The 26,976-nt window shown below is 41.6% G+C and overlaps 1 protein-coding gene across 1 annotated transcript in view; it reads left to right on the top strand.

Moving 5' to 3' along the window:
- The window catches only part of LOC115152174 (diphosphoinositol polyphosphate phosphohydrolase 3-beta-like), a 32,868-nt gene extending 6,137 nt beyond the window's left edge, over positions 1-26,731 (top strand). The window contains exons 2-5 of the mRNA XM_029696746.1: positions 11,436-11,546; positions 15,895-15,939; positions 16,460-16,547; positions 24,530-26,731. Of these exons, the coding sequence (XP_029552606.1) occupies positions 11,436-11,546; positions 15,895-15,939; positions 16,460-16,547; positions 24,530-24,768 (483 nt within the window). The 3' untranslated portion in view covers positions 24,769-26,731. The remainder of the gene's footprint in view (positions 1-11,435; positions 11,547-15,894; positions 15,940-16,459; positions 16,548-24,529) is intronic.
- Positions 26,732-26,976: the final 245 nt, after the last annotated feature.

Below are 26,976 nucleotides of genomic sequence, written 5' to 3'. Positions count from 1 at the left end.
TGACTTTTCAATATGTCCCCACCTGGGATTTGAACTCACAACCTCTGGACTTGGTATTCTAATCTTTCTGCTATGCCACTAAGTCTGTAGAACTTCAGAAGTCACCTACACATTCATAACCTACAATACACCTCTGCTCTTAGCAAAAGAGTGCCATCTGCACTGCTATTTTAGCTATCAGTTAATATGACTATTCTCTCACTGATTTAATTTATTTCAGCAATTTGAGTTTGTTTTCAGTATAGTTGTCTAATGTTGTTGGGGCTTTTTCTGTGTTAATGTTACTCCTGAATCACTGATATAATACATTTTTAACAGAGCTGAAATTTACTTTGAAGTGCAAAGTGTAGGAATAGGCCATTGATATAGACATGGTGGCGTAGCAAGGCAGATCGAAATGCCGTGAACCAAGAAGTTGTGAGTTGAAATCCCAGGTGAGGACATGGTAAATAACAACTACTGTATGAGTAAACATACACAATGTAGTCATGTATGTAAAAGTGTGTCAAAAAGCGCTGTTTTTGTGTGTGTCCCGAGCATTACCAAAAGACAAAGGGCTGAGACTGGATCAGGGGTTCACGAATCAGACGACTTTAGGTGACCATTTCGTAACAACGCATTTTTAAAAACAAAATAGTCACTGTAGATTCAGACTTATTCGTCGCCCATCTTTTGTTAGGTCTCGTGGGCTTCAGGACCACGTCTATATAACAATTCACTAATGATGATACATACGGCAGACGGGAATTAGTCCAACCATTTATCTAGAACAGTAGTCACCCACCGGTCGATCGCATTCCGATAGCCAAACATTTCTGTAAAAACCCAACGATAAAGCCTTGCGTTCCTATTTGTATTTATTAGTCTCACGCTGTTGGAGGTAGGTGCCCTGATTTCAGCTGCCCTGCGTGCCAGGTAGGCGAAGTGTTCCCATTTTGAACCATTTCATGTGTCTGAAGGTACAAACTCTTCCTTTCCGGGGGCCCGGAGAGCAAGTAAAGTGCACTATAGGCCCAGCGCTGGCCAATCGGATGGCTCAGAATACCGTATCTGCAGTAACATAGCAGGCGTGAAATAAAGCTAAAGCAAAGTTGAGATTTCAAAACATTTAAAAGCAGAACTAGAGAGACTGTCAACAAATACAGCAAAGAGCTGCTGTTTTCATGAGTGAGTTCATGTTTTACTCGGAACTGTCAACACTTTTATAAGCCATAAAATGCTCATTCTTCCTACCACTCCCACTCGCGCTATAACCAGCAATGCAGCTGAATAAGTTTTAAAAAATGGTCCGAACAACAATGCATTGGCAGGGCAATTCAAGCAAATCCAATATGCGGTGTTAATGTATTGGGCCTATTGCACAAACCTCCATTGCTACAGTACTGTTATAAGTTCATGTTGAATAGGCTTATGTTTTTTAAGTAATGTTAAAAAAAAAATCAGAGCGGTAGATCTCGGCATTTCTTGCATTTTGACTCAGAAAGTGATCTTGACTCAGAAAAGGTTGGTGACCACTGATCTAGAACGTGCTCGGTCTACAATATACAACACCCATGATGCTATGCGGCACAACCCCAATACACAACAGTCACCACCAGTGGCGTGTATGCGTGGATGCCTTGGGACCCCAGGCTTCTCAAAATATTTCACCAATAAAACATAAAAAAATATTTTGGTCAATTCGCAAGTGTCTGAATCTCACCGGATAAATCATCTGAGCGAGGGAAACGGCACCCCTCTGTCTCAGTATGTCTAGCCCATGTATCTGATGCTGTCTGGACCAAAATAGTATAACATGTTGCCACCATAGCATTTGATTGATTGATGCCAGCAAGCATTTGGCCTCCCTTGATTAAAGAATTATGAAAGAATTAGCCAATCAGCGTTGAGCTGAGGTCAACTGTGGGATGTCCTGGTGCAGCAAAATGCCCCCCCAAGGGAGTCCAGTTTAGATTTGGCTTCAGACCAATCAAATCACTTCCTAAGCATAATGTCATTTTAGTTTCTGATCTGCTTGTGTTGATGTCCTGCAGTAGCTAGCTTGATAAATCGTCCCTTTCCTAAGCTATGGATGGAGATGGGGATTTGGACTTAATTGTCAGGCCAATGATTATGAGGACGATTCTGATCTAACCATAAATTAATATTTTGTGCCACTGGCCTGAAACGATTGAAGTTCAATATGTAGCTAACTTAGCTGGTTCATTTTTGTCCATGCAAGGAAGTTAGGCTAGCAAGTATTTTAGCTAGGTAGCCTATGACAACAAAAACTAAAAGTGTACTGCATGACAGAGCCATAGACCGTTTTGCCAACATGAATGACAGGAGGATGGCATTGGCATTCAACCAGTCTACAAGTAGGGTGCTTCAAAATGTTTGGTTTTACTCGCGCACACACACACACAGAAATCAGTACCATGGACAGCCACATGATATTTAGCAACATTGATTGGACTAAATAGTTTTTGGTATCTTTAAGTTGTTTTCAGTATATTAAACTAAGCATTTATAGCCTTGTTGATTTTATGATGTTTAAATGTTTAAGTTGAAATGGTGCTGGAATAGCGTCGGCAGTGCTCCTGTTGACTTTGTGCTGACTTGGTAATGCCGTGGTTCTAAATCACTAGTTGTTTAAACTGTCAAAAACATGAACTTGCTTGACCATGCTGCAGGTGATATAACTGTTTGTTACATGCAATATTTGCTTTGTGGACTTCACCGGACAGATTTTGCTCTCCGACTTTGTGATGAAACGAACATATGTGTAGTTGAATTTATTCAGCCACTGTGTGACTGTTGTCTTTTTGTTGTCACTGCCTTATTGTATATCACGGTGGTTTATGAACGAATGGGTTACAGAGCAAACGATGCAACAGGTTGTAATATGGCTATTTTAATGGTTTGACTTAGCTTCCTCAGTGATTTTGCCCACGCAACGCTACCTGTCACCACATGTATTAATGTGATTACTAACTCTATGCTGAGGCACCACAAAGTCAAAGGTCTCCTGTATGCAGTATACACACACACTGTTTAGGACTTAACATGGGACTGAAGTGGTAAGAGAGGGGGCATCTTGGATAATGACTGCTCTGCCTGGTGACAAGACTCCATCTCTCAGGCCTGCATGTGATTGGGAGAGCCAGGGGGCGAGGGATGAGTGTTACACTATGTGCTAAACACCCTATCAGGTGCAATTTATAGAAATGCTGGGCACGGCTAATAGCTGTCCCCTGGGTCATTTTATCTAAAAAATCACAAGAATGAGGATTGACACCTACCATCTCAGATTGTTCTAAAGTCGTTTCTGTTGTTAAAACAGATAAGATTAGCATTCCTGCAAAAGTTTGTTGAAATTGAATTTGACATCTGTGAAATTAAGCTAATTGATCATTTTCTATTTAGAGGATTCATATAATATTGAATAAATATTGTACTTAATAGCCGATTTGGACCCAACCTTTGCCTAACAATGAGTTATACACGAAGAATCCAAAGAAATAGTCAAACACGGACCCCCCCCCCCCCCCCCACACACACACACAAACCCCACGCCAATCCCACCCCCAACAACAAGTGCATTTGGAAAGTATTCAGACCCCTTGACCTTTTCAACATTGTGTTATGTTACAGCCTTCTATAATTGATTAAATCGTTTTTTCCCCCTCATCAATCTTCACACAATACCCCATAATGACAAAGCAGAAACAGGTTATAATATTTTGCTAATTTATAAAAAATTAAAACGGAAATATCACATTTACATAAGTATTCAGACCATTTACTCAGTACTTTGTTGAAGCACCTTTGGCAGCGATTACTGCCTCGAGTCTTCTTGGGTATGACGCTACAAGCTTGGCACACCTGTATTTGGGGAGTTTCTCCCACTGTTCTCTGCAGATCCTCTCAAGCTCTGTCAGGTTGGATGGGGAGCGATGCTGCACAGCTATTTTCAGGTCTCTCCAGAGATGTTCGATCGGGTTCAAGTCCGGGCTCTGGCTGGGCCCCTCAAGGACATTCAGAGACTTGTCCCGAAGCCATCCCTGCCATGTCTTGGCTGTGTGCTTAGGGTTGTTGTCCTTTTGGAAGGTTGAACCTTCGCCCCAGTCGGAGGTCCTGAGTGCTCTGGAGCAGGTTTTCATCAAGGATCTCTCTGTACTTTGTTCCGTTCATCTTTGCCTCGATCCTGACTGGTCTCCCAGTCCCTGCTGCTGAAAAACATCCCAGCAGCATGATGCTACCACCACCATGCTTCACTGTAGGAATGGTGCCAGGTTTCCTCCAGACGTGACACTTGGCATTCAGGCCAAAGAGTTCAATGTTGGTTTCATTAGACCAAAGAATCTTGTTGTTCATGGTCAGAGTCCTTTAGGTGCCTTTTGGCAATCTACAAGTGGGCTGTCATGTGCCTTTTACTGAGGAGTGGCTCCCATATGGCCACTCTACCATAAAGGCATGATTGGTGCAGTGCTGCAGAGATGGTTGTCCTTCTGGAAGGTTCTCCCATCTCCACAGAGGAACTCTAGAGCTGTTTCAGAATGACCATCGGGTTCTTGGTTACCTCCCTGACCAAGGCCCTTCTCCCCCGATTGCTCCGTTTGGCCGGGCGGCCAGCTCTAGGAAGAGTCTTGGTGGTTCCAAACGCTTCCATTTAAGAATGATGGAGGCCACTGTGTTCTTGGGGACCTTCAATCCTGCAGAATATTTTGATACCCTTCCCCAGATCTGTGCCTCGACACAATCCTGTCTCAGAGCTCTACGGACAATTCCTTCGACCTCATGGCTTGGTTTTTGATCTGACATGCACTGTCAACTGTGGGACCTTATGTAAACAGTTGTGTGCCTTTCCAAATCATGTCCAATCAATTGAATTTACCACAGGTGGACTCCAAGTTGTAGAAACATCTCAAGCATAATCAATGGAAACAGGATGCACCTGAGTTCAATTTTGAGTCTCATAGCAAAGGGTCCGAATACCTATGTAAATAAGGTATTTCTGTTTTAGGGTTTTATATACATTTGCAAAAATGTCTAAATCTGTTTTCGTTTTGTCCTTATGGGTTATTGTGTGTAGATTGCTGAGTTGTTATTTTTTATTTAAACAACTTTAAAATAAGTCTGTAACGTAACAAGATGTGAAAAAAGTCAAGGGGACTGAATACGTTCCGAAGACACTGTAGTATCAGTTCTGTATGTTTGACAAGTAGTATGGCGGCTCGGAGTATTGTTTCTTCATCCTGTTTAATGTAGGGTTGTCAGGAGTATCGCGACACTCTGAAGTATCGTGGCAAGGAAGTCGATTTGAATTTCTTGAGGAAAACAGTCCTAATGCTATAAACAAAAAGCATTATGTTTTCACCTAGAGTCACAATTGTTTATTTTGCAAGCTGTAGCACCCACAATTTTGCATAAAGTTTAGTCGTGTTTTCTATTTTGAAAATCTGGTATCGTAGTATTGCGATACCAATGTGGAAAAAGTCAAGGGTTGTAAATACTTTCTGAAGGCACTGTATATCAAGAACCCATTATTTCAATAAATAGGCCGTGTGTATAAACAGTGTAACTAAAATACAATGTACAGTAGTAGAAATATTAGAATGAGCTATGTCGGGAATACGGTATTTAAATGCACAGTGTGAAACGGGAAGTGTCCAGTGGTTCAGTGTGTGTGTGTGTGTGTGTGTGTGTGATTATAAGGATGTGTGTATTGTGTAAATAAGTGTGCATCAAATCGAACTTTATTTGTCACATGCGCCGAATACAACAAATGTAGACCTTACCGTGAAATACTTACTTACAAGCCCTTAACCAACAGTGCAGTTCAAGAAAGAGTTAAGAAAATACTGTGAGATGTCGATCAGTTTCCATACCAGGCGTTACCAACCGTTCAGGATGCTCTCGATGGTGCAGCTGTAGAACTCTCGATGGTGCGACAGTATTTACCTGCAAATTAAAGCATGGATTGCTGTCATGATTCTTCAAAAACAATCACCTAATAGCAAGAACAGCACCATCTAGTGTTCCGGACCTAGTAATACCAGGATGTAGGATGGACATGAACCCAACAACTTCAATGATAGATTTCTCTTTACAGGGTAAGGACCAGGATGTATTACCACCCACACCCTATGTCTTACTCATTGTTAGAAAAACGTTTTTTTGTCCAAATCGGATGTTAGGTACTATCATTAAAGAATATTATATGAATCCAATAAATTAAATGGCCAATTTGGGTGCAATCAATTAGCTAAATTTTTCAGAGATGAAATTATATTTAAACAAAATAATGTTTCTGGAATGCTTATCTTATCTGTTTCTAACTTTCAGAACAATCTATGATGACGGATTTCATGGCTTGCTAAAATGACATGGAATGACCCCCCCCCAGATTCACTTTCCCACCTCTCCCCTCTCTCACCTAGGCTCTCTTTACTTGTTCTCTCTATCTCCCCCTCTTTTCTCTCTCTCTCTCTCTCTGTTACATACAGACTCACTCACTCACCCATTCTTTCTCTAGTAAGCTATGGTACTCGTCTCTAATATGTTATATTGTCTCTGTGGTAGGCTATCCAGCCAGTCTGCATGCCTGCTTTACAATCCCTTCCTCAAGATGTCAGTAAACTCTCCAGAGATGAGGCCAGAGGTCATATTCATTAGGCACCAAATGTAAGAAAACTGACTGAAACGGGGAGGGACTAAAGTTATCCAATGAGAAATGCTCATTTTTGGTCTTCGCTACAAAAGGTTTTGCTACATTGTGCCCTCATGAATACAACCCAGCAGACCAGGTGGACAGGAACAGATCTGGGAACAGGCTCTAGACAAGAGGAGGAAGTTAGTGTTGTTGTTGGCTCTAGACAACAGGATCCTCAGATTCCTTCCCCGAACTTAACTGAACTTAACCTTACCTGAGACGTGTTTGTAAGTTGGCAGAGTTACTCACAGTAATACAATGAAGAGGTGTGAACACAGGAAATCCCCCCTCGGTGGCATAGATCTCCATTCTGTAAGAAATATCTGTCATACATGCATCTGAGGAGCCATTTTCATTCAGAGATGGGTACATTAGATTTGTAGCTTCCCCCATAGAATGGATTTTTCACTTCTTTAAAAGACAGACACAGAGACAGTTTGGTGTTAAATAACGATGCATAGCATTTGACTATCAGGAGGAAAAACAGTCCCAGCCACAATTTTTTTGAATTAACGAAGGCTATGATGAAAATCTATGCAATGAATTCAATTGAATCACTCTGCCAAGTTGAGCTGGTGTACCATTAGAAGGTAGCCTAGTTAAGCCAGACTGAACGCTGCACTCACCATTGTTTCAGTTCAAGTGGAATAGCAGGAAACATAGCGAAATCAGTGGATGCCAGGCTCATAAGTAGATGCAGTAATGTGAGCTTGTTTATGGTTTTCTCACCACTGAAACTTCTTGACAAGGCCTTCACACTGGTATGTTGGATCAGGACTGGTCACTGGTCAGAGTTATTCAGCTGCTCTGCTAAACTGTTGTGGTTTTCATGCAGAAAGGCAACTGCTGATCCAGTGCTTTTGCAAAACCTGTTTGGTTGTGAGTGTGCACCAGAGAGAGAGAGAGTGTGTGTTCTGCGCTGCGTTCATGTGAATTCTTGACAGAGTGTACGCTTTGGAGTTGGGTGTAGGAGTGCTGCTGCCAATGTTTCTCCAAACATCTTGGGCTGTGTATTTAAACATAGTTACTGTGGGTGAGACTCCTCTTTCTGTGCCAATTCTCAAAGGTAGTGTTACACACCCTGTTGCATGATAAGTATTTACTTCAATAATCCCAGCCTATAAACAGTCACTCCTTGTGATCCTTTGGGTTGTAATCTTAAAGTTTGCCAATTCACAGTTTAATCTTTCCAACGTTCACTAGGGCTATTTTGGTCGCCCGATAACACCTAGAAATTCTGAGATTGCGGGCAATTCTACAGTAACAGAATTGCGCTGAGACAAAAACATTGTTTTTAAAGTTTAACAAATCATCCAACTATGTATTTTTACAAAAACACTTTTACTGGAAGAGCTGTGCAGATACTAAGTTCAGGAACAGAATTTTATTAAAATCTCCTTCGGTTTTTTGTGTCCACGTTTTCCAAAAACGAGATCTGCAGGAAGAATGGGGTGTCAGCTATGACATGACACACAAATGTTGAAAAAATCTATTTTGGTTATGGAGCTACAGGAAGTGAAGTGGATTTACATCCGGTAATGGAATTTCACCATGGGTCCCTGATCTGTACTACACAAATGCATAATTATGGATATGAATGTCATTATCTTCATGGTGATGTATCCTAAATAGGTACTCAAAATTATAAATATGCAATAATCTCCTTTGCATATTTGGGTATTATTCTACACACTGGCTATTATTTGTGCCTTTGAGCAAGGCACTTAAACCTAATCTGCTCCAGGGGCGCCGTACTACTATGGCTGACCCTGTAAATCTACACATTTCACTGCACCTATCCTGTTTGTGACAATCAAACATATTCATTTATTTAATGCGCTCTGCCCCCAAAACAAGACCAAATTTGGTTTGTCCAGACCAGACCAAATCTGAACCAATCATACACGTCTATGTTTCACAGGTTTGGACATCAAAGTACAACACAGTAGAGCTCAGTAGAGTACAGTACAACACAGTAAAGTATAGTACAATACAGTACAATGCAGAGGGCACTCAACTCTAGTGGGCTTTACTGTGTACTGAACTTTATTGTCCTGTACTTAACTATACTCTACTTTTCTTTACTGAACTGACACTAACTAGTTGATAGGCCTACCTTAACTTGTTACTTCTGTGAACTTTCATTATCCTCTCTCATGAGGGAGAGTGATTCAAAAATATTTTAAAAAAATATGTTTTTTTTTGTGAATGGAATTTCATGGCAATGTTTCTTAAACTTACAGAAGGCAGAACAATTTCTCCAGAACTAAATATAAGGGCTGATGTTAGTTGGCAGGGGTCTTCAACATTATTCTGTTTTGATGTAGACTGAGTATTCCAAGCATTAGGAACACCGTCCTAGTATTGAGTTGCACCACTGCCTTTTGCCCTCAGGACAGCCTCAATTCGTCTTAGAATGGACTTGAAAGCGTTCCACAGGGATGCTGGCCCATGTTGACTCCAATGCTTCCCAAAGTTGTGTCAAGTTGGCTGGATGTCCTTTGGGTGGTGGACCATTCTTGATACACATGGGAAATTGCTGAGCCTGAAAAACCCAGCAGCGTTGCAGTTCTTGACACAAACTGGTGCGCCTGGCACCTACTACCATACCCTGTTCAAAGGCACTTAAATCTTGTGTCTTGTCCATTCACCCTCTGAATGGCACACATACACAATCCAATTTCAATTGTCTCAAGGCTTAAAAATAATTTAACCTGTCTCCTCCCCTTCATCTACACTAATTGAAGTGTATTTAACAAGTGACATCAGTAAAGGATCATAGCTTCACCTGGATTCACCTGATCAGTCTGTCATGGAAAGAGCAGATGTCCTTAATGTTTTGTATAGTCGGTGTATTTCTGGTAGATGTTTTCTAAGACCCTTTTCAATCTGTTTGACCAGAAATATATTCATGTGGGATCCAGACACTGTGGGTAGATCCCCTTACCTGTACCCTGCTGCCATCTGACTCTCAGCCACCTGTTGTTAAATGCCATGGTTATAGACCTGGGCATGGGTGGGCATGTGATTGGCACAGAGCTGAGCTGGGGGTTCTTCTGCTGGCAGCTTTGCCTGTCACGGACCCCCCTCACCCTGGAAGGTACTGCTGCTGGTGTCAGATATACTATACGACATACTGTATATGTCAATGGTCAGATACCCAGATGAAGGCTGTACTGCTGATCAGTGTGTTGGTTTTATATACAGTGCCTTGCAAAAGTATTCATCCCCCTTGGCGTTTTTCCTATTTTGTTGCATTACAACCTGTAACTTAAATTGATTTTTATTTAGATTTCGTGTAATGGACATATACAAAATAGTCCAAATTGGTGAAGTGAAATGGAAAAAAATTACTTGTTTAAAAAAATTCTAAAAGAAAAAAAAACTGAAAAGCGGTGCATGAATATGGATTCACCCCCTTTGCTATGAAGTCCCTAAATAATATCTGGTGCAATCAATCATCATGTTGTGGGGGTGCTTTGCTGCAGGAGGGACTGGTGCACACAGTAGATGGCGTCATGAGGAAGGAAAATTATGTGGATATATTGAAGCAGCATCTCAAAACATCAGTCAGGAAGTTAAAGCTTGGTCGGAAATGGGTCTTGCAAATGGACAATGACCCCAAGCATACTTCCGAAGTTGTGGCAAAATTACTTAAGGACAACAAAGTCAAGATATTAGAGTGGCCATCACAAAGCCCTGACCTCAATCTCATAGAGAAATTGTGGGCAGAACTGAAAAATCGTGTGCGAGCAAGGAGGCCTACAAACCTGACTCAGTTACACCAGCTCTGTCAGGAGGAATGGGCCAAAATTCACCCAACATATTGTGGGAAGCTTGTGGAAGGCTACCCGAAAACGTTTGACCCAAGTTAAACAATTTAAAGGCAATGCTACCAAATACTAATTGAGTGTATGTTAACTTCTGACCCACTGGGAATGTAACGAAAGAAATAAAATCTGAAATAAATCATTCTCTCAACTATTATTCTGACATTTCACATTCTTAAAATAAAGTGGTGATCCTAACTGACCTAAGACGGGGCATTTTTACTCGGATCAAATGTCAGGAATTGTGAAAAACGGAGTTTAAATGTATTTTCCTAAGGTGTATGTTAACTCCTGACTTCAACTGTAGATATTCCATTAAAAATCAGCCTTTTCCAGCTACAATAGTCATTTACAACATTAACAATATCTACACTGAATTTCTGATCAATTTGATGTTATTTTAATAGACAAAAAATTGTTTCTTTCAAAAACAAGGACATTTCTAAGTGACCCCAAACTTTTGAACGGTAGTGTGTATATTCTTAATCCATTCCTTAGATGTACGTGTATTTTGGGTATATGTTGTGTTAGATATTACTGTACTGTTGGAGCTAGAAGCACAAGCATTCCGCTACACCCGCAATAACATCTGCTAAACACACGTTTGATTGATACATTTGATTTGATTTACAGTTAGTGCATTCATCTTAAGATAGCTAGGTGGGACAACCACACATCAGTCATAGTAAGTAAATGTTTTCTCAAAGTAGCTATCAGCAAAGTCATTGCTAGTAAGGGGGAATATGTTTAGACTCCCGCACATTCAGTTTATCCCGCAATTCATGCACCTTTGTTGGACTGTGAGGTAGTGTAGTTAGGTAACTCCACCGGCCAGAAACTCGAGGCTCGTGGGACAGATGTGGCCTACTATTTGAGTATCATTGGCTTACTTTACCCTTTGACCTTTGCAGGTGTTGTTGGTGAGCAGCAGTCGGCACCCAGACCAGTGGATTGTCCCAGGAGGAGGGATGGAGCCTGAGGAGGAGCCATGTGGAGCTGCAGTCAGAGAGGTGTATGAAGAGGTGAGCCCACCCATAGAAATGTTATTATCCTAATCATCTATCTGTAATGCACCAAGTTAGAGGAACAGTTTCCTAGCTATAGCTAGGGGAGACCTTGGTTCTAAACGTTCTAGATTGAGCATGTTATACACTGCACAGATAGCCAGTTGAGCTAATGGTTTAGTGGTTAAGTGAAAAGAATGACAGGACTTGTTCACGGACTCCATGTGTGTTCTGCCATGCTCTGCCCCAGGGTGTCGTGTTGACAGCTGTGAGGAATGGAGCGGTGACATTTAGAGACAGTGTCCAGTTACCCACGTCCTTCTCGTCCTGAGAGAGACATGACCCTGAATAGAGTTAAATGAGTTGCACACCAACACAGGCTGTTGGGAGCTAATAACTCAAATTGTCCATCCACTCTTCTGTCAAGTTCAACACATCCACTCCAAAGAAAGACATAATGGAAGTTTAATGGCGGTTTCATTTGCGCTTGAGTGTCAGATTTTTTTTCGATCTTGTGATTATTGCAACATAATTCAGTTTTGTCATGTGTTCCTTCTTGGTGGCTAAACACCGCAAGGCACTTCAGAGGGTAGTGCGTACGGCCCAGTACATCACTGGGGCCAAGCTTCCTGCCATCCATGACCTCTATACCAGGCGGTGTCAGAGGAAGGCCCTAAAAATTGTCAAAGACTCCAGCCACCCTAGTTATAGACTGTTCTCTCTGCTACGGCACAGCAAGCTGTACCGGAGCGCCAAGTCTAGGTCCAAAAGGCTTCTTAACATCTTCTACCCCCAAGCCATAAGACTCCTGAACAGCTAATCAAATGGCTACCCAGACTATTTGCATTATCCTCTCCCACCCTCTTTTACGCTGCTGCTACTCTCTGGTTATTATCTATGCATAGTCACTTTAACTCTACCTACATGTACATATTACCTCAATTACCTCGACTAACCTGTGTCCCCGCACATTGACTCTATACCGGTACCCCCTGTTTTGCCTCGCTACTGTTATACTGCTGCTCTTTTAATTATTTGTTATTTGTATTTTTTACTTATCTATTTTTTACTTAACACTTATTTTTCTTAACTGCATTGTTTGTTTGTAAGTCAGCATTCCACTGTAAGGTCTACACCTGTTGTATTCGGCGCATGTGACAAATACATTTCGATTTGATTTTGATATGAGCCCTGTTGAGGCCATGTTTGTCAAAAATGTGGATTTGTTTTTTACCCTCAAGTATTATCTTTGTATTTCAACCATGGGCAGTTTACTTAATTTTATTACATTACAAAATATTTTACAATTCCCCCAAAACATATTGGAATTATCCAATCATAGAGCTGAAGTGTGCTGGTAGAGGCCTGTGTTATATGAGCCGGTGGTCCTGGTAACCTAGCCCCAGCCAGTGGGACCCGGGAGGGGTACAGGAACCTAAACCTGAATTATGGCTCTTCCACAGGATCATGTGACCAGAGCCATGGGCTCCAGTCCTGGAATGCTGCCAGTTGTTGTCAGGCTCCCAAAACAGTCAGCGGCCAGGTCACAAGAATCTTTTAATATTTTTTCTCATGCATACATCACAATCCGTTATATCTTAGTGGACCGTAGGATATTCTCATGAACGGTATGATGAGTTTTGAACTTGCTCCATGGCCAAATGTCACCCACCTCCATAATGTTTCTTATCCGCCATTGAATTTATCTGCTTTCTTTCACAAACATTCTGTTTGACATTAGGCCTATATATTAGCCTGGTCACCAATCTGTTTGTGTTGTCTTGCCAACTCCATCCCTAACGTGTCATTGTTTGGCATCGGTGATGTAGTGTTAAAAAAAAAGTGGGTAAACGCTGATCGCAGTTTGTGATGAGTAAAGTAAAGCTCTCTATACTTTCAATGAATCTTTCCGCAAAAGGTGGGTAAATGCTGGTGCAAAATAAAACTATTGCTTAAATGCCGTTTACGTGCGTCTACCCTCTCCACTACATCTCTGTTTGGTGTGATGAATGACAATGACAGTAATAGAGTTGGCAAGATGGCACAAACAGATCTGGAACCAGGGTAACATTATAGCTATGATCATTATCCTGTGTTCTTGGACGTGTTTTTATTTTCCGGACCAAACTGCTGTGCGCTTCAGTCCTGGGGATCCTCTCTTGAGACGGGTCCAAACCCAGAACAGAGAGTTAACATGCAGTCCTCTTCATGGGCGATGCTGAGACTGAGTTCTATGGGAGCAGAGACACGCTGTTCCCTTTGGCTAGTCACGTTGATCTGCTGAAATTCCGCCTCGGCATGAAAATATCCCACAGTCAGTTGATGTTCCCATCCAGCTTTTGCAGGGGGTGAGGGTAGAGTACTGTCAAACCTGTCGTCATTGGTTGGGGAAAATATCAAATCAAATTTCATTGGTCAAATACACATGGTTAGCAGATGTTATTGTGAGTGTGGCGAAATGTTTGTGCTTCTAGTTCCGACAGTGCAGTAATATCTAACAAGTAATCTAACAATTCCACAACAACTACCTAATACACACAAATGCAAGTAAAGGGATGGAAAAATAATGTATACATATAAATATATTGATGAACAATTACCGAGCGCCATAGGCAAGATGCAATAGATGTTAAAGAATACATTATTGACATATGTGATGAGTAATGCAAGATATGTAAACATTATTAAAGTGCCATTATTAAAGTGACTAGTGATCCATTTATTAAAGTTGCCAATGATTTCAAGTCTGAACAGGCAGTGGCTAGTTTGCCCTGGTGATGCGTTGTGCAGACCTCACCACCCTCTGGAGAGCCTTGCGGTTGTGGCCGGTGCAGTTGCCGTACCAGGCGGTGATACAGCATGACAGGATACTCTAAATTGTGCATCGGTAATAGTTTGAGGGTTTTAGGTGACAAGCCAAATTTCTTCATCTTCCTGAGGTTGACGAGGCGCTGTTGCGCCTTCTTCATCACACTGTCTGTGTGGGTGGACCATTTCAGTTTGTCTATGATGTGTATGCCGAGGAACTTAACTTTCCACCTTCTCTACTGCTGTCCTGTCGACGTGGATAGGGGGGTGCTCCCTCTGCTGTTTCCCGAAGTCCACGATCATCTCCTTTTGTTTTGTTGACGTTGAGTGAGAGGTTGTTTTCCTGACACCACACTCCGAGTGCCTTCACCTCCTCCCTGTAGACTGTCCCGTCGTTGTTGGTAATCAAGCCCACTACTGTTGTGTCATCTGCAAACTTGATGATTGAGTTGGAGGCGTGCATGGCCGTGCAGTCATGGGTGAACAGGGAGTACAGGAGGGGTCTGAGCACGCACCCTTGTGGGGCCCCAGTGTTGAGAGATGTTGTTTCCTACCTTCCCCACCTGGGGGCGGCCCGTCAGGAACTCCAGGACCCAATCGCACAGGGCGGGGTTGAGACCTAGGGTCTCAAGCTTAATGATGACCTTGGAGGGTACTATGGTGTTGAATGCTGAGCTGTAGTCAATGAACAGCATTCTTACATAGGTATTCCTCCTGTCCAGATGGGATATGTGCTTTACCAAAACGAGCACATTTCTTGATTGTGAATATCATGATATATGGATTATTTTTTTGTTGTTTTAATTTGTGATAAATGACTATCATAAAGAAATGTATTTGTTTTTGTAACGGACATCACACTGCTTGCTAAGTGAGTACCACTTTCCCCTGATTCAGCTCTTACCAAGGCTTGAACCCAGGATATCTGCCTCGCAAACACACCCTCCTGAAGCGTCTTACCCAGTCTCGCCACAGAAAAGCTAGCTATTCTGCAGCGCAAGTGGGGACACTCCAGGCTGTGGAGTGAGTTTCACAGATCCCCCCCTCTGCTACATTCACCCCTGAAACTCACTCCACAGCGACCCCAGCGTTGAGCTGAGCGCAACTGAAAATATGGGTCATGGCCTATTTTAAAGGACGTTACACTGCTTGCTTAGCGAATACCACTTCCCCCTGATTCAGCTCATACCGAGCCTTGAACTCAGGACCTCAGCCTCGTAAGCACCACCTCCTAAAAGGTCTTACCCAGTCGTGCCACCGAATATCTAGCTATTCGGCAGCGTAAGTGGGGACACTTCAGGCTGAGGAGGGAGTTTCACACATCCTCATATGCTACACTTACATTTAGGAGAATTTGATTCGGTTTTCTGAAATGAATTGTCTTGCTGAAGGTAATTTAACAGTATAGTACAGCTTTCTGTGCACTACATGCTTGTCCTGTAGCGTAACTTTTAAAAGTGTATAATGTAGGATGTGGGAATGTATTGGTGTTATACTGGTGTTTATATACTAGCTGACTGTCCTTTGTTGTTATCTGTATGTCTGTGTCACTGTCCAGGCCGGTGTAAAGGGAAAGCTTGGCAGGCTACTGGGGGTTTTCGAAGTAAGCCTCACAAACCATCATGTCATAGCACTGTATATCATAATGCATGTATCACATATCAAAACATTGCTCTCATTACAACATTATTATTATTATTATTAAGCCCAATTCCTTAAACCTTACATAAGTGGTTTTCAAATCCGTGAGGAAACTGTAGTGGGGTCGCCACATAATATTTTTTTTCATTTGTGGGGGGTGGGGAGGGGGACGACGACAAACAAAAGACAAAAATAGTACAGAAGTACAGATTATTGAGTAAATGTATTTTGGTTATTTTTGATAAGAGAGATAAAAATAAATGAACCAGGTTATTTGTTGATGTTAACATTGATTTTAAGGTTGTGTCATTAGATTTGGGCTGGGGTGGGGTTGCCAGAAATTCTGGCAAAACAATGGGGTTCCCAGTGAAAAAGTTTGAATACAACACAACACTTAAAAGCCCTGCATGTAATACAGAAACACTTCTAAGACTGAAAGGGTATTATTATGATTTGAAGCAGTCTGTTTGTCTGTCTTTTAGCACAACCAGGACAGGAAACACAGGACGTACGTCTATGTCCTGACTGTGACAGAGACCTTGGAGGACTGGGAGGATTCTGTCAACATCGGTAGGCTTCTACTGTATGATGACATCTGGTTAGGGAGCACTATTTTCCCACATCTCTTTAGACCTTCATGCATGTCTTTCGTCTAAGCATTTCCTCTTCGACACAATTGGTGGGAAACTGGGAACTTTTCTTGAGAAATTTAGACAAACAATCTTTTCTTCCAACAACACTACGTCTTTCTTTCTCCCCCCCCTTCCGTTTCTCTCACCCTGGACCCTGGCCTTTCTCTCTCCCAGTCTGTGATGTGGACATCAAAACATTGCAACACACAAACACACTTGTGCCTCACGAAACAAAAGGGTTTTGATCTCCTAAGCAGCCAGGCCTGTGAAAATAGGTTTGAGGACTTTTAGTTTAACTCCAGGGTACAACCTCTTACATCTAGACGTTCCGCTAGCGGAACACCACTCCAATATCCAATGATTGGGCGTGGCGCGAAATACAAACTCCTCGAAAATCCGAAAACTTCCAAAAAACAAAACCACAGATAAATGCAGTCCTAACCTTTGATGATCTTCATCAGATGACACTCCTAGGACATTATGTTATACAATACATGCATGTTTTGTTCAATCAAGTTCATATTTATATCAAAAAACATATTTTTACATTAGCATGTGACATTCAGAACTAGCATTCCCACCGAACACTTCCTGTGAATTTACTAAATTACTCACGATAAACGTTCACAAAAAACATAACAATTATTTTAAGAATTATAGATACAGAACTCCTTTATGCAATCGCTGTGTCCGATTTTAAAATAGCTTTTCGGTGAAAGCACATTTTGCAATATTCTGAGTAGATAGCTCGCTATCACGGGCTAGCTAATTTGACACCCACCAAGTTTGGTACTCACCAAACTCAGATTTACTATAAGAATAATTGGATTACCTTTGCTGTTCTTCGTCAGAATGCACTCCCATGACTTCTACTTCAATAACAAATGTTGGTTTGGTTCCAAATAATCCATAGTTATATCCAAATAGCGGCGTTTTGTTCGTGCGTTCAAGACACTATCCGAAGGGTGACGAAGGGTGACGCGCGGACGCGTATCGTGACAAAAAAATTCAAAATATTCCATTACCGTACTTCGAAGCATGTCAAACGCTGTTTAAAATCAATTTTTATGCGATTTTTTTCTCGTAAAATTACGATAATATTCCGACCGGGAAACCCTGTTTTCGTTCAAAGACGAAAGAATAAAAACATGGGGTCGCCTCGTGCACGCGCCTCCAGTTTCTGTTCTCTGATCGACCACTATCAAAATGCGCTAATGTTTTTCAGCCAGGGCCTGCAAAGCCACCATTCAGCTTTTTGCTGCCTTCTGAGAGCCTATGGGAGCCGTAGGAAGTGTCACGTAACAGCAGAGATCCCCTGTTTTGGATAGAGATGATCAAGAAGGCCAAGAAATGGTCAGACAGGGTACTTCCTGTACAGAATCTTCTCAGGTTTTGGCCTGCCAAATGAGTTCTGTTATACTCACAGACACCATTCAAACAGTTTTAGAAACTTTGGAGTGTTTTCTATCCAAAGCTAATAATAATATGCATATTCTAGTTTCTGGGCAGGAGTAATAATCAGATTAAATCGGGTACGTTTTTTATCCGGCCGTGAAAATACTGCCCCCTATCCATAACAGGTTAACACAGTGTCCAAAGAGGGGCCAGAAGTATACAGAATGGTGTCGTCTGCGTAGAGGTGGATCAGAGAATCACCAGCAGCAAGAGCAACATCATTGATGTATACAGAGAAGAGAGTCGGCCCGAGAATTGAACCCTGTGGCACCCCCATAGAGACAATCAGAGGTCCGCTGATTTGACACCAGAGGCCCTCTGATTTGACACACTGAACTCTATCAGAGAAGTAGTTGGTAAACCAGGCGAGGCAATCATTTGAGAAACCAAGGCTGTCGAGTCTGCCAATAAGAATGTGGTGATTGACAGAGTCGAAAGCCTTGGCCAGGTTGATGAATATAGCTGCACAGTAATATCTCTTATCGATGGCGGTTATGATGTCATTTAGGACCTTGAGCGTGGCTGAGGTGCACCCATGACCAGCTCTGAAACCAGATTTTATAGCGGAGAAGGTACGGTGGGATTCGAAATGGTCAGTAATCTGTTTGTTAACTTGGCTTTCGAAGACCTTAGAAAGACAGGGTAGGATAGATATAGGTCTGTAGCAGTTTGGGTCTAGAGTGTCACCCCCTTTGAAGAGGGGGATGACCGCGGCAGCTTTCCAATCTTTGGGAATCACAGACGATACGAAAGAGAGGTTGAACAGGCTAGTAATAGGGGTTGCAACAATTTCGGCAGATAGTTTTAGAATGAGAGGGTCCAGATTTTCTAGCCCGGCTGATTTGTATGGGTCCAGATTTTGCAGCTCTTTCAGAACATCAGCTATCTGGATTTGGGTGAAGGAGAAATGGTGGGGGCATTGGCGGGTTGCTGTGGAGGGTGCCGGGCAGTTGACCGGGGTAGGGGTAGCCAGGTGGAAAGCATGGCCAGCCGTAGAGAAATGCTTATTGAAATTCTCAATTATAGTGGATTCATCAGCGGTAACAGTGTTTCCTAGCCTCAGAGCAGTGGGCAGCTGGGAGGAGGTGCTCTTATTCTCCATGGACTTTACCGTGTCCCATAACTTTTTTGAGTTAGTACTTCAGGATGCAAATTTCTGTTTGAAAAAGCTAGCCTTAGCTTTTCTAACTGCCTGTGTATATTTGTTCCTAACTTCCCTGAAAAGTTGCATATCACGGGGGCTATTCGATGCTAATACAGAACGCAACAGGATGTTTTTGTGCTGGTCAAGGGCAGACAGGTCTGGAGTGAACCAAGGGCTATATCTATTCCTAGTTCAAATTTTTTTTGAGTGGGGCATGCTTATTTAAGATGGTGAGGAAGGCACTTTTAAAGAATAGCCAGGCATCATCTACTGAGGGGTGGTCGTTTGGTCACAGAACCATTACGGATGCAGGCAATGAGGCAGTGATCACTGAGATCTTGATTGAAAACAGCAGAGGTGTATTTGGAGGGCGAGTTAGTTAGGATGACATCTATGAGGGTGCCCGTGTTTACAGATTTGGGGTTGTACCTGGTAGGTTCATTGATAATTTGTGTGAGATTGAGGGCATCAAGCTTAGATTGTAGGATGGCTGGGGTGTTAAGCATGTCCCAGTTTAGGTCACCTAGTAGCACGAGCTCAGAAGATAGATGGGGGGGCAATCAATTCACATATGGTATCGAGGGCACAGCTGGGGGCAGAGGGAGGTCTATAGCAAGCGGCAACAGTGAGAGACTTGTTTCTCTCACATTAATCTACAAACAACACCACATAATGAAAAAGCAAAAACAGGTTTTTAGAAATGTTTGTATATGTACAGTACCAGTCAAAAGTTTGGACACACCTACTCATTCAAGGGTTTTTCTTTATTTAAAAAATGTTCTACATTGTAGAATAATCTTGAAGACATCAAAACTATGAAATAACACATATGGAATCATGTAGTAACCAAAAAAGTGTTAAACAAATCAAAATATATTTTATATTCGAGATTCTTCAAAGTAGGCACCCTTTGCCTTGATGGCAGGCATTGCTCTACTCAAAATTGCAACCAACTCATTGCGGCATGAGCGCAAAAATGGAAGAGGCAAATGGAAGGGGGAGAAAGTGAGGAACTTGTCTGTCGACCCTGCACTAAAGACCAAAATTGGTTGAAGAAAATTCTGATTCATTCAAAAAAGTATACCAGTTCCATTTAAGGACCAAACAATTGCCAGCTGTGCCATATAGATTGCAAAATATATTTTCGATGTACCGATTCCATGACATGCACATGAACTGATACACAAAACAACGCTGGATTCAAAACTTAGTTCTTCAATTTTAAGTTATTATACAGAATTCTTGCAACCAATAAAAGGTTATATATAGTGCATTCATAAAATATTCAAACCCCTTGACTTTTTCCACATTTTGTTACATTACAGCCTTATTCTAAAATTAATTAAATTGTTTTTTCCCCCTCATCAATCTATACACAGTACCCCATAATGTCAAAGAAAAATTGGTTCATACCCTTTACTCAGTACTTTCTTGACGCACCTTTGACAGTGATTACAGCCTTGAGTCTTCTTGGGTATGATGCTACAAGCTTGGCACACCTGTATTTGGGGAGTTTCTCCACTTATTCTCTGCAGATCCTCTCAAGCTCTGTCAGTTTGGATGAGGAGTGTCGCTGCACAGCTATTTTCAGGTCTCTCCAGAGATGTTCGATCCGGTTCAAGTCCGGGCTTTGGCTGGGCCCCTCAAGGACATTCAGAGTCTTGTCCCGAAGCCACTCCAGCATTGCCTTGGCTGTGTGCTTAGGGTCATTGTACTGTTGGAAGGTGAACCTTCACCCCAGTCTGAGGTCCTGAGCACTCTGGAGCTGAAAAAACGTCCCCACAGCATGATGCTGCCACCACCATGCTTCACCGTAGGGGTGGTGCCAGGTTTCCTCCAGATGTGGCGCTTGGCATTCAGGCCAAAGAGTTCAATCTTGGTTTCATCAGACGAGAGAATCTTATTTCTCATGGTCTGAGAGTCCTTTAGGTGTCTTTTGGCAAACTCCAAGCGGGCTGTCATGTGCCTTTTACTGAAGAGTGGCTTCCATCTGGCCACTCTACCATAAAGGCCTGATTGATGGAGATTTTCGATGTACCGATTCCATGACATATGGTTTATGAACTGATACACAACGCTGGATTCAAAAATTCGTTTTTCAATTTAAGTTATTATACAAAATTATTGCAACCAATAGAATGTTATATACAGTGCATTCAGAAAGTATTCAAACCCCTTGACTTTTTGTCATGTGCCTTTTACTGAGGAGTGGCTTCCATCTGGCCACTCTACCATAAAGGCCTGATTGACGGAGTGGTGCAGAGATCGTTGTACTTCTGGAAGGTTCTCCCATCTCCACAGAGGAACTTAGGAGCTATGACAGAGTGACCATCGGGTTCTTGTTCACCTCCCTGACCAAGGCCCTTCTCCCCCAATTAGTCAGTTTGGCTGAGTGGCCAGCTCTAGGAAGAGTCTTGGTGATTCCAAACTTCTTCCTTTTAAGGCCACTGTATTCTTGGGGACCTTCAATGCTGCAAAACAATGTTGGTACCCTTCCCCAGATCTGTGCCCAGACACAATCCTGTCTCGGAGCTCTACGGACAATTCCTTCGACCTCATGGCTTGGTTTTTCGCTCTGACATGCACTGTCAACTGTGGGACCTTATATAGACAGGTGTGTGCCTTTCCAAGTCATGTCCAATCAATTGAATTTATCACAGGTGGACTCCAATCAAGTTGTAGAAACATCTCAAGGATGATCAATGGAAACAGGATGTAACTGAGCTCAATTTTCGAGTCTCAAAGCAAAGGTCTGAATACTTATGTAAAAAAGGTATTTTTTTTATATACATTTGCAAACATTTTATAAAAACCTGTTTTCGCTTTGTCATTATGGGGTGTGTGTAGGTTGATGAGGATTTTATTTTTATTTAATCCATTTTAGAATATGGCTATAACGTAACAAAATGTGTTGAAGGGGTCTGATTACTTTTGGAATGCACTGTATATATCGGGGATACAACCATCCCAGCTCTGCATATCTTACTGTGAAGAGACAGAATCATTAGAGAATTTGTTTTTGGTGCTGTCCATATGTAGCTTGTTTTGGTCACAGGTCCAGGAATGGCTGAAGAATTGTAACATCTTACCTGAAGCTAACTCTGCAAATAGCACTGCTGGGTGATTTAAAAGTCATAGTCCAATCGATCAATAATATAATAACACTCTTAGCAAAAAATTATTAATTTACAATCTGTAGAAACTATGAGAATAGAAAGGTTCCAAACTTTTGTGAAACATCACAGCACCTTTTAAAAATATATGGCAAATAGAAATCAAAACTGTATGGTGTTCAGAGATAGATGGGAGGGGTTGAGTGGAGCTGAATGATGGGATTAAAAATAAGATAACTGTTGTAAAATATACTGTGTCTGTAAAATGTATATAGTTTCAGAACTTTTGTGAAAATGCACAGTTGAAAAATATATGGCAAATAGAAATCAAGATGGGATGGGTTGAGGTTAGCTGAAGGATGGGACTAAAAACAAGGAAAATGGAACTATTGTAAAATATACTGTGTCCGTAAAATGTGTATAGTATGTAAAAAGTGGAAGTACAGTCGTGGCCAAAAGTTTTGAGAATGACACAAATATAGATTTTCACAAAGTTTGCTGCTTCAGTGTCTTTAGATGTTTTTGTCAGATGTTACTATGGAATACTGAAGTATAATTACAAGCATTTCATAAGTGTCAAAGGCTTTTATTGACAATTACATGAAGTTGATTCAAAGAGTCAATATTTGAAGTGTTGACCCTTCTTTTTCAAGACCTCTGCAATCCGCCCTGGCATGCTGTCAATTAACTTCTGGGCCACATCCTGACTGATGCCAGCCCATTCTTGCATAATCAATGCTTGGAGTTTGTCAGAATTTGTGGGTTTTTGTTTGTCCACCCACCTCTTGAGGATTGACCACAAGTTCTCAATGGGATTAAGGTCTGGGGAGTTTCCTGGCCATGGACCCAAAATATCGATGTTTTGTTCCCCCGAGCCACTTAGTTATCACTTTTGACAAGGTGCTCCATCATGCTGGAAAAGGCATTGTTCCTTACCAAACTGTTCCTGGATGGTTGGGAGAAGTTGCTCTCGGAGGATGTGTTGGTACCATTCTTTATTCATGGCTGTGTTCTTAGGCAAAATTGTGAGTGAGCCCACTCCCTTGGCTGAGAAGCAACCCCACACATGAATGGTGTCAGGATGCTTTACTGTTGGCATGACAGTAGCGCTCACCTTGTCTTCTCCGGACAAGCTTTTATCCGAATGCAACAAAGAATCATAAAGGGGATTCATCAGAGAAAATGACTTTACCCCAGTCCTCAGCAGTCCAATCCCTGTAGCTTTTGCAGAATATCAGTCTGTCCCTTATGTTTTTCCTGGAGAGAAGTGGCTTCTTTTCTGCCCTTGACACCAGGCCATCCTCCAAAAGTCTTCGCCTCACTGTGCGTGCAGATGCACTCACACCTGCCTGCTGCCATTCCTGAGCAAGCTCTGTACTGGTGGTGCCCCGATCCCACAGCTGAATCAACTTTAGGAGACGGTCCTTCAACTTGCTGGACTTTCTTTGGTGCCTTGAAGCCTTCTTCACAACAATTGAACCGCTCTCCTTGAAGTTCTTGATGATCTGATAAATAGTTGATTTAGGTGCAATCTTACTGGCAGCAATATCCTTGCCTGTGAAGCCCTTTTTGTGCAAAGCAATGATGACGGCACGTATTTCCTTGCATGTAACCCTGGTTGACAGAGGAAGAACAATGATTCCAAGCACCACCCTCCTTTTGAAACTTCCAGTCTGTTGTTCAAACTCAATTAGCATGACAGAGTGATCTCCAGCCTTGTCCTCGTCAACACTCACACCTGTGTTAACGAGAGAATCACTGACATGATGTCAGCTGGTCCTTTTGTGGCAGGGCTGAAATGCAGTGGAAATGTTTCTTGGGGATTCAGTTCATTTGCATGACAAGGAGGGACTTTGCAATTAATTGCAATTCATCTGATCACTCTTCATAACATTCTGGAGTATATGCAAATTGCCATCATACAAACTGAGGTAGTAGACTATGTGAAAATTAATATTTGTGTCATTCTCAAAACTTTTGGCCATGACTGTAGAAGCCTAAGTGTTGTTGTCTATTAGTTTACTCCATATAGGGGAGGGGTGGTCGGGTTATACATCTGCAATATTAAATCTGTTTTGTTTGTTTTCAATCACAGTAAGGTACTTAATCGTTAACCCGAAATGTTTTGATATCGTGATAAAAATGGCTGCATTGGGTCTTTAATACAGCCCTCATCTGACCTCTCTCTCTCTGCGCTACCTATTTCAGGTAGGAAACGGAAGTGGTTCAAGATCGACGAGGCTATCCAGGTGTTGCAGTGCCACAAGCCAGTCCATGCAGAGTACCTGCGCCGCCTCACAGTCACCTGTAACCCCACCTGCAGCTCCACCTGTTGTGACCCCACCAATGGCAACACCTGGGTCTCCCCCCTGACGGACGACAAAGCCCCTCACTACGTCACCTCCACACAGGGGACAGATAGAGGACCACCCTTGGTCAACAGATAGGAAAGACATCGCAATCAAAGGAACCAGCATCATAAGAGGACCTAGCCTAGGTGCCAGTCTGTTTCTGCCATCTTGCCAACTCCTTGTGGTCATGTTTGGCTTGACAATGACCGTAATGGAGTTGTCAAGAGCTCAAACTCGTCTGGGACCAAGCTAAGTAGGACCCGAAAGGACTCTAGAGAGGACGTACCCAGAACATACTTTTTGCACGGATTTGTTTCTGTGTTCACTCTTAATATGTTCAGTATGAACTTTCTAAAGTTAAAAGGAATTCATTATTTTATTAGGGGGCTTGAAGAGTGCGAAAATGTATCAAATGGATATTCAGTATTTTTCTTAGTATATTGTTTTTATCAACTGTCACCAGCCAAATAAAGATATATATTATTAGTAAATACTGGACCTTAAAGCTAATCTCTGTTAACGGAATCCATTAGTCATCAGCTTTCTATCATCAGAATGACATCAACCTCAGAGTGAGAAGTCAATTGTTTCAAGTTATTCTTATTCTACATTTTGATTCCATAAAGTCAGTCTACTACGTTATTTGGTCAATGCAGCCCTTTGGTGAACTGCTTTCTGCAGGAAGTAGCTCTGGTAGGCCAATAGAAGGTTGTGTTCGCTCTAGAAAGGCTCATGTCCTTTATGCCAAAACCCCAATTGCTGCTTAGTTTAAGTGAGTCTCATATCTTTAACTCTTCACTGCCAAAGTACATTTAATAGAGATATCTCCTGTTGAACAAGTAAATAACTTATTTGGGAAAATGTCTAAACCACTAGACAGAAAGTGATATCTAATTTTTATTTGCCCATTTTGATTGTTGTCCTACTGCTTATCGTTGTATAGTAATAAGTAGCACCATTTCCATGTCCTTACGAGCTGTTTTCTAGTTTACATAGTGAGTTTGAAAGAGCAGCTTTGGCCTAGAAACTGGATTATTTAAAAGACTGTTTGCTTTTCTTCAACCACACAGTATTGCACAAGAACAAAAGATTTGTACATATTTATTTTTAGAATATATGGAATATAGCCCAATAATTGTTTTAACAAATAGGTTTTAAGTGGGAACATATTCCAAGTTACATTGATATTTTTCTGGCAGGGCTATAATATAACTTATAGGGATATTTTTCTGTGTGGGCCTGCATGATTGACAAGTGAAAGCATGAAGGCCTGTGACCGACATGTCTTTCAAACGGAACACAGAACAGAGAGAATCGAGTCCTATCAAGTGCCTTAACAGCCATAGTAATCTGTGTAATGTGTGTCAAATTCATAAGATTTGAATGTGGGCACTGGGAGTGAAACCAGATCATTTTAGCACAGATACTTTTACTAGCCTGGTGAAACCAGCCTGATTGTGTGATAGCTCACATTTTGTTTCACTTGACAATTGAAAAAAAACTAAATGTGAGTACATCGGTCAGTCTGCTTGACCCGGCTATTTTTTTGCTGGAGGAGAAACAGATTGTCATAGAAAGGTTTGAGAGGGCTTGTGTCAAGGAGACTATGATGCTTTTGCATTGTATTTAGAATGTATGTGAGGATTTAGCAAGTGTTGCCAAAACGACTCCATTTTGTTAATGGTACATTTTTGATATGTACATTATTACTGAGAAATAAGATTTGTTTTTCAACGGGACTCTTCTCCCCCTATATCATTAGAATTTGGAGGAATTAAACAGGACAGAGCATAAACAAGAACATAGTGATCAACTCACCAAATTCAAAGAAGGACACAGTCAGCTCTGGCTTTGACATGTAACTGAAAGGAACAAAAACTGATGCTATTACATAAAGTCTAGTAAAAACATTAAAATAGCATGTGTTAGTTATTTTATCTTTCCAATCAAAGTGATTGAGGGTTACACAACTGCATGTGTACACAGATGTGTACCCATAATGTGTTCTCTGCTCTTCACTCTCGTTCTTAAATAAAGATACTATATTTAAATATCAAAACTGGACTATGTTTTTGATGATTGAGTTTCTCAAAGATGATTATAGCTTGTGTGTTATTAAATGGTTTAGTCAAATGTAACATACCCAAGTTTTCAAACGTCAACAATCCTTCAGAGGCATTGCTCTCATTGTAAGATACTCATTCTATAGACCTGCATTCTATAGACCACCAAGAGTTTACTATAAGAATGGTGGCAGAAGAAAGGCGAAGTGCTATCAAGGAATGCAGTGGTCTGGCATGTCTA

Source organism: Salmo trutta, chromosome 17, assembly GCF_901001165.1.
Source record: "Salmo trutta chromosome 17, fSalTru1.1, whole genome shotgun sequence".
Taxonomy (NCBI): domain Eukaryota; kingdom Metazoa; phylum Chordata; class Actinopteri; order Salmoniformes; family Salmonidae; genus Salmo; species Salmo trutta.
The sequence above is the reverse complement of the archived record's forward strand: the minus strand, read 5'-3'. Positions and strand labels throughout refer to the sequence as shown.